This window comes from Astyanax mexicanus, chromosome 19 (genome assembly GCF_023375975.1).
Source record: "Astyanax mexicanus isolate ESR-SI-001 chromosome 19, AstMex3_surface, whole genome shotgun sequence".
Lineage (NCBI taxonomy): Eukaryota > Metazoa > Chordata > Actinopteri > Characiformes > Acestrorhamphidae > Astyanax > Astyanax mexicanus.
Window position 1 is genome coordinate 12,776,562 of NC_064426.1, and position 8,825 is coordinate 12,785,386.

An 8,825-nucleotide genomic window follows, 5' to 3' on the forward strand; every position below is an offset into this window, starting at 1 on the left:
GCAGCGTTGCATTATTGGAAATTATTGCTATTGGCCGAATTCATTGAGAGCTCATTTTCCGTGACCATTATGTTTTTTTGGCCCATGATGATGACTGGCTTATAAGCCGTTTTAGATTTCCAAGAGCATAAGAGGATAAGAAAACAAGCTGAGTGCGTGACGGGTGGCTTCTTGGTAAGCAACTCTTTTAAAGCATTGAAATTAAATAATTTATTATCCATCTTAGAATAATACAATTTAAAACATGGGTAATTATTAGTTATTATGCTACGCGTATATAATATTAATAATTATTATAACATTATACTCTGCGTAATTGAAGGAGGAGACATGGCAGGTGTGATGTTTTTGTGCACTTGCGCTTGATTTCAAGTTGATTGTGATGTACTAAGAGAAAGTACGTGGGATTCTGCCATACCTGTCAAGTCTCCCGTTTTGGCCGGGAAACTACCGTATTTTACTCCTCTTTCCCGCCGTCCTCCCGTATTAGTATTTTCCCGTAAATTTCCCGTATTTTATTAAAGTAAAAAAATATATATTATTGAGGATACAGGGCACTGACCGCTCTGTGTCTCTTAACCAATCGTGGAGCCGGTTCAAGGAGAAAGTTCAGGAGAAACAGCCAATCAGCTTGCAAGGAGGGTCAGTGTGGGGAAGCCCCGCCCTCCTCGCTGTGAGTTCAGGCAGCTAGTTGGAGCTGCTGATGTTAAAACATACATGCAGCGATTTTTCTAAAAGAAAGGTAACGGTAGTCTAATCATGGAAACTGTGATGAGATTTTTCTGATAGCTGCTTAAAAATACTCCGAAATAAAACACACAGATTAAACCTTTTAAAATAAAAAAATTACAGCTTGTGACTCAGTTTAACTAGAAATGTGGAGAGGACCGACATTAACTGAACTGATCAGGGGTGGAGTGATCAAAAGGAAGAAGTATTAATTAAAAATTATTGTGTAGGCCCCTTAGGACTAATTTTTACTGATGGAATATATCTGGTCCATGTCCTTTTAGTAAAAGCTCATAATACCATTTTTAGGTCACCAACAGTCATTTTGCAGAATTTGTGCACTCTTTGTTCAATTTTAAATCCATTAAATAAATAAAAAATATATCATATAAAAGAGTGCATTTATTACAAAAAAGACATGAAATCTTAAATTAAAAAAAAGATATAGAAAAGGGTTTTTAATTTGGCTGTATTAAAAGAATGACATATGTAGGAATGTCCACAACATGTTCAGATTCTGATAATCTAATTGTAGTGTGTAAGTGGTTCACATGTGGTTATTTTAGATTTTTTGTAAACCTGTTTTAAAATGTAAGGGATACTGAACCTTCGTTGGGCTGGTGGGACGGCTTTAAGCGGACAGAGGAAAATATCCCTTATTTTTAAATCTAAAACTTGACAGGTATGGATTCTGCCTACGCATGGTTTGATAAATCCGTAGGAAGTAGTAAGTCCACGCAAGTCTTAGTCCATGAGGCCGCAGGACTGTAGGTAGGCCATTCCAGTACCCTCTTCTTCCACAGCTACACCTTTGCAAAGTTTGGGGCATGTACTTTTTCAATGTCTTGTTCAAAACTGCTTAGACATGCATAGTTGTCATCCTGAATGTTGCTCTAGGATCTCAATGTACTTTTCTGCATTCACATCAAATAAAGATACTGACAACCCCATACCATGGCAGGCCAAATATGTATTGTGGTCAAACAAATCAGTATTCCAGAACTTTTTTTGAAGAAAGTAAACGCCATATGCAACGGGCCAAAGATGAAAATGACCATCCAGACTGTCATCAGCATCTTTTTTTTTACTTGTTGCTGATATCATTCTTTTTTAACTTAGGTCCTTGCCCTTTACACACTAAAATTTACCCCGATTTGTTGTTATTAAGCTCAGTTAAGACAGAAATATGCAAGTCCCTTCAGAATCATAATTATAATTCACCTGTTTGAAGCAATCATTATTTTTTCCTCATTAATAGCCCTAAATTTTCTCCTTTTCAGAATGTATTGCAAATAAAGAAACATCTTGGGTTCATATTGTCTGAAATTAAATATAAGTCAAAGTAAATGTAAGAAACTCTGTACTTTGTTTTTATTTGTGTGTTCCTTGCTGTCCTAACCTTTTAACCAGGCTATTCAGTTTCTTTTTTATTTGGTAGACTTACTGTTGTTATTTATTTTAATATATGTTTAATACAGTCTTCCTCTCTATAGTGGTAAATGAGCTAGAATTTCTACTGCTTGTTTATAATAGGATTCTGAAAGTGCTGTTCAGTGCTGGTTTGAGCTCAGTTCTCCCCCTTGGTACTTCACCCTTTCCTTCGCTTCTAATCAGCTGTACTTAAGGAGTAAAGAAGGGGGAGAGCATTTTCACCAAGAAAACAAACAACTAAGGTTGATGTGTGTTTCCCATCCTTTTTTAGTGAGCGCTGCCATCCTAAACCTACATGAATGAATGAGCTATTTTGCATAAGCAAGACAGAGTAGAAATTTGGCAAGTCAGACAAAGCATATTTATAAAATACTATCCTCGTTTAGACATACTGTAATACTGTTTTAATACTGCATTATTACCATTATACCGCACAACCATAAACAGGGTCTGCCTTGAACCTTGATTAGACAGACAGACACACAGACAGACACACAGACAGACAGACACACAGACAGTCAAAAACCCTACCCGCCACAAGCAAGCAAACGCAGCCACCCACACACTTGGTGAATTTATTATGTTCTTAGCATTATAAAAATGTGACAGCATGACAGACACTTGGCAGCATTATTTACAAATGGGTGAGAGAGGTTGGGGTGTTTTTTGGTTGGTAGGAACACAGTATGAGATATTGGACATTTCCCTCCACACAGTCCTGCTAGTGCAGAGCGTCCTGTACTGCCATACGTAGATGGGCCGCGCAACCTAAGTGGGTCCTGTAGTAATACAAAGAAGGTGAGAAATGGCCATAAAGACAGGCCTTCAGGTTGGCAACCGTGGATGCTCCATGGGTCTGAGATATATGAATATTTACATTTGATACAGAATCAGAGCAGGTTTATTATCAGTACTCCCTGATGGCCCACAGGGGGCACTCCACATACAAACGTCTGAGCAGGAAATAAAAGAGCAAAAAAGGCCTTTCCTGTCCCAGCTGAAATCTTTCTATGGAGGGAACGTTCCTAAAGTCCAGGGGAAAGCAGCCCATCAGTTGGTCCTGGGGAGAGAGGGTGTGGGGTGCAGTCCTTCACGAACTTGTACCCCGCTGGAACCCTCGGCAGGTCTGCTTTCAGCTGCTAGAACCGACTGCAATCTAAAGATAAGCAAAACAGACAGGAACAGAACACAGTGTCAGTATGAGTTGGACCTACATTCACTGCACACACACACACACTCACCCAGCCACAAACCTCTGATACTAGGGTTCATCAACATTTACTGCAGAAAAGGCAGCGATCTACATGGAAGCAAAGCAACTCAAATGACTATCTGGCTACTGAAACACTATTCACTCAAAACAGGCAGAGGGGATGAGAACAGAAGGGATGAAAAAACAATTAGGTAGGGCTTTTGGCTTTAGGATCAGACCTATGTAAGCTTCTTGGCTTTGTTGTAGAGAGAATCCACAACCCTACTCATGTTCTGGATAGTCTCCAGGGCCGCTTCATATGTTTTATCTACAGGCGGCTCGTCAAATACGATAAGAACTCCTTCTCCCTGGTCCAGAATCCCTAAAGAACAAGAAAAAAACAGAAACAGCCACCATGATCAATGTGAAATACTCTCCGTAAAACTGTGACTTAAAGGATGTGTTTCTATTAAGGGACACTTAATCTGTGTTTAGTTAAGGTTGAGATAGAATCACAGCAAAACAGCCTTTTGGACCTCATTAGTAATTCTTTTATTTTATAAAATTAGCTATACTAATTTTATAGAATACTACTGAATATAATTCTCACTGAGATACACAAGACACAGCAGAAGAGTATCTAGAAGAGTTCTCAGATTTAATTACCGTAAAATTTCTTATCTAGAATCATCTGTGATAGTTTTCTCTCAACGTCTCCCTGCAAAAGAGGAGAACGTTATTAAACCCACTCCAACTAAATTTAATCTAGAACAGGTAGTTAGTCTTAGTCTGACTGATTCTACTGCAGATTCTCACCTTTGAGAGTCTGATGAGGCTGGAGATATGCTCGATCTATAAAAACAGAAACAAAAACACTCTCACAGAGAACTCTAGAACAGGCAAGAACCACAGAACCATTCAATCAATAACAAATGTTTTTAAAAAGGAACTGTGTGTAACATCTTGTTGGGATCATCCTTTCAAGAAGAATGGTTAGTAATGCATATTTTTATAACATGAGGTTGGTAATGAATGGTCAGAAATGTCCAGATGGTGGAAAGCTGACCTGTGCTCTGGAGAAGGGCTCGATGACCCTGATAAGGTTCTGTTCCAGGAGATTGTCGTAGAGTTTGGCCAAATGCATGCTGATGATCGGGTCATCCCTCAGCTCTGCCCTGTAATCAGTCAATGCCTGAAACACACAGAGTTACAAAAGACAGGCAGACCATAACTATTGTCAACAATATGGAAAGATATTGGATTAGAAAAAAAAAGACACAACACACAGTCATACAAAACACTCTGATAGGTTATTAAAGGAAATTTTTTGGAGACTGCTCACTTTCTCAAATTCTGCAAGTGACCGGTTCTTACTGGCCTGGGCAACACATTTCAGAGAATCTGTCTGAGGGAAAAGAAAGAAAAAACACGCACGCACACAAATTTTAAGAGCCTGTTTTAAACAGAAATGTCATAAATGATCCAAGAGTGAATCTTCAAGTATCAGCTATTCACAGCACAGTATTAATCCAGCAATCACAGCCAGGCTGTGCGCGTTAATGGATGGACTTTTAATGAAGAGAAAAACAGTACTGAAAACTGACCCAATCTCACCTGTCTGCCAGCGTATCTGAGAGCAAGTTTTCCACTGATTAAAGCCTGAACATCCTCTGGCCTACAGAAGTAAGCAACACATCATTACATTAATAATAATAATAATAATAATAATAATAATAATAATAATGAAAGCCAAAAAATTAACACTCTGTCCTCCAACTTCACCTTCTTTCTTACACGTACGTACGCATTGAGCATGATTTTGCAGAGCAGCATGTATTTGAGGGCGGTGATGGCACGTGGGCTGTCAATAGAGTCATTTCCTTCAAATGCTTCGTAAAAATATGAATAAGCAGTTTTCCAGTCCTTTTCCTCTGCAGCGTGAATTATTCCTACACACACACACACACACCTCAGTGAAAAACACTGAATTGGTGAAGATACAGCATTAGGGGTGTGATGAAACACTAATATCACGAGACGAGGTGAGACACGATACTGTTTTATTTGACCAAATCATATTACGCACACTTAACAGACTGGTTTCTCTCACACATTGATTTAAATAGAAATAGAAATAGAAATAAGAATAATAATAAAAAATAAAACTTTTCTAGGTCTCATTAAGTTCAAACAATAAGTGCAAACCATAACCAGTCATATTAAGCCTATGGTTTGTGTTTTTTCTCCTAAATCTCTTGTAATTTAACTATGTATAACCATAACCAGTCATGTTAAGACTGTGCTTAAAGTGCAAACAGAGACAGAAATATTTTTTTAATACAGTACAGAGCTAAGGGATTAGTACAACTGCCTATATAACAGTCACATGTAGGATTTACTTACAGTATTTACATATGGTTTGTGTCTTGTTGGTCACACTGTTACCGTTTATTGTTTCCACTGGAGCCAAAATGCAGCAGACATACAACTTAAAAAGGGGGTATGCAGCCAATGCGACGCATAGGGGCGCTGCACTAAAGGGGGCGCCAAATGAAAGCCTCAAATAAATTTTCTCTCAGGAGAAACTGCCAATCAGCTTGCTGGTTTTGCGGTCACGTTTTAATCTCGCGACATCTCGTGCCACGAGATCTCGTCACACCCCATACAGCAGCAACAATGGCCTTCTCACCCTCTTGATGAAGAAGCCAAACAAACACCTCCTCCTGCAGGACTACAGAGTTTATCCAGTATATCAGAATACCAACGACATTCTGCAAACAGCAGCTGGGTCCAAAGAAACGTGTGTGTGTGTGTGTGTGTGTCTGACCTGACTGCATGTCAAGAGCTGCCTGCAGTTTAGGTGGGCAGTAGATGGCATTAGCGGTGGTCCGGGCGGAAGTGAGGGCGGCACGGGCTTTGGGTGGATTACTGAGGGCATGATACGTCTTACTCTCCAATAGCTGAACCTCCACCAGCAGAGCCTTATCATCCATCTTCTTCAGCTCCTGCAGAAGTGCAGAACCTATAGAGAGAGATACAGACAGATAGAGACATGATAGATAAGGATCAGTAATTTTGCTTCAGTTGGTGGTTAAGGTCAGGAGTTAAAGTTGAACTCACCAAGCTGCAAAGCTTCCTGATACCGCTTAGTATCAAAATACAGAGAGACCAGGCGGGCCTGAGAACACACACACACATTTCAGTATTAAAGCGATTTCTCCTATGGTCTGTTTATTCCTCAAACTCTGTTTTACCACAACCAGCCACATTCCTTTTCGTCCCGGATCCAAAACATTTCAACCTGCTCCCACCCACACAGTCCTGCCTGCTGCATGTTGAGAGCTGACTGGCTGGTCCATCTTCCTATCCACTTCACTAGCAGACAAACCTGTCATCATTGGGCTGATGTGGCTGCAGGTTTTCATTCCATAAATAAGAGACAAAGAGAGAGAGAGAGAGAGAGAGAGAAAGAAAGAGAGAGAGAGAGAGAGAGAGAAAGAAAGAGAGAGAGAGAGAAAGAAAGAGAGAGAGAGAGAGAGAGAGAAAGAAAGAGAGAGAGAGAGAGAGAGAGAGAAAGAAAGAGAGAGAGAGAGACAGACAGACAGACAGACAGACAGACAGACAGACAGACAGACAGACTTGTGTGTGTGTGTACCTCCAGGGCCTGTCGGAGAAATGTCCTCTTTTCGGACTTTGCCCACTCAATGCATTCGAGGCAGAGCTCTACCTCCTGGCCCGTTGCTGCTTCCATGTCTAGGAAGAGATCCAGCAGGGAGCGCACCAGCCGTGCCGCCTTCGCCTTACTAATGGAATTCAGGAACGGACGCACATACTTCAGCAGCCCCCCCAACTCTACACAAACACACACACACCCACACAATTTAAAGACAAAGCTCCTGTCAGCAGCCTGTCTGGTCTGTAATACCAGTAAATAATGGACTGGTGTAAAGCTTTTACCAGCGGCTTGTCCGGTTTTGGCCAGAAGTCCTCCAAGTTCCAGGATGCTCTGCTCCTTAACACGCACAGCCTCCTCATCACTGTCCTGCACATCACGTTTTACTGCAGAACCAACAGAACATTCGGTACCACAAGCTTTAGAATAGTACCAAACACACAAAAATACAGTGGAGAAATACATACAGGGTGTTGCACACAAAATATATAATTCCATAAAAAACATGAATGCATATGTAGACTTACTGGTGAGTTTGAGCAAAATGTAAACAAATGATTACAAATACATACATGTCTATATTTGTACTGTAGACATGGCAACTGACATCTGCTTCCACTCACTATCAGTGTAAGAAATACAACTTGGTAAGTTTCTTTACAGTTAAGCATAATTTTACTCCAAACCCCCACTCTGAATGAGTTCATCAGTTACTGCAGAGTTTTAAGCTCTTCTTTAAAGGTGACTGACAGCACAAACAACATTAAAACGCATTTAAACGAGATAGGGTTTAAAACACTTAGCCAACAGGGCCGCGCAGCTGCCAAAATACCCGGAGATTAACTATACATGCACTGAATCATCTGGACCTGGTGGTTCTGATACTGTAAAATCCAGCTATTGTACTTTGTAATTAAATCTGCATATCTGAGTCAGTCTAAGTGTGTATGAGTCTCCAGTAGTTATATTAACGCCTAGTGTCTCACAATGTATTACCAGCTTCACGTTTCCATCATCCTGTCCACCTTAAATGGTGCAGCAGGTAACGTTAGCATCCTCAGCGATGTGGAACGGGTATTGTAAATACAATGCTAGCAAACTACTATCTATCAGCAGCTTTCTCACACAGTGTGCACAAATCACATCGACTCTAAAACACACACCAAGACCCTGACAGCGCTTTTAAACACATCTGCAGGAGAAAAGAGCGCCTAGCCGGTAAAACCGAGCGTGTTCAGCCCGTGAATAGTCAGCTAGCTGATGTAGCCGGTGAGTCAGCAGCAGGAACCGCGGAAGCGTTCCAGCCGCGCCGCGGTGGAGCCCCCGGTGCAGGCAGTGATGTGGGTGGGGCGCTTCACACGTTACCCGGACGCACCGATAGCGTGTAAAATGTCGATGCTGGCGTTTCTGTCTGTGCTGAGGAGAGACTGTGCTCTCTGAAGCTCCACCGCCGCGGCCGCCATCTTACACACACTCCGCCCGCAGCCCCAACATAGCGATCAACACACCCGCTTTCAGACCAAACACACCTGCTTTGTGACATGGGCCGCCCCTGCTGGACTGGGATTGGCTGGGACTTCGCAAAATTACATTTCATGTATAACATATGCTGTTTCTTTATCTAAATACCTGCGTAATGCATATTGTCAAATTACAGTGTCCTGCTCAGGAAACATGTCACAAAGCCTCATATAAAAACTAATAATTATAAACTTGTTGAAGCTATATATTCTGAATTATGTGTTTGATTTAGTTCTGCTTAAAAGATTTGTATATAGATGAAATTGCATCATAACCTTT

The 8,825-nt window shown here is 40.9% G+C and overlaps 1 protein-coding gene across 5 annotated transcripts; it reads right to left on the reverse strand.

Moving 5' to 3' along the window:
* Positions 1-2,721: 2,721 nt before the first annotated feature.
* psmd11a (proteasome 26S subunit, non-ATPase 11a) lies at positions 2,722-8,548 on the reverse strand. 5 transcript variants are annotated; one of them, XM_022667960.2, is made up of 13 exons: positions 8,401-8,548; positions 7,310-7,411; positions 7,008-7,204; positions 6,473-6,530; positions 6,180-6,374; positions 5,157-5,301; positions 4,967-5,027; positions 4,695-4,757; positions 4,419-4,544; positions 4,169-4,204; positions 4,019-4,070; positions 3,592-3,734; positions 2,722-3,316 (listed from the first exon to the last, which is right to left on the reverse strand). In XM_022667960.2, exons 1-12 carry the CDS (start codon positions 8,486-8,488, stop codon positions 3,592-3,594), a joined length of 1,266 nt encoding a protein of 421 aa, XP_022523681.1. In that variant the 5' UTR covers positions 8,489-8,548; the 3' UTR covers positions 2,722-3,316. The 5 variants fall into 5 exon arrangements, 4 of the variants coding, with proteins under 4 accessions (XP_022523681.1, XP_022523680.1, XP_022523682.1 ...); XM_022667959.2 differs by having other exon boundaries at positions 4,695-4,753; positions 4,957-5,027; XM_022667961.2 differs by having other exon boundaries at positions 4,695-4,753; positions 5,153-5,301.
* Between the last annotated feature and the right edge of the window lie 277 nt (positions 8,549-8,825).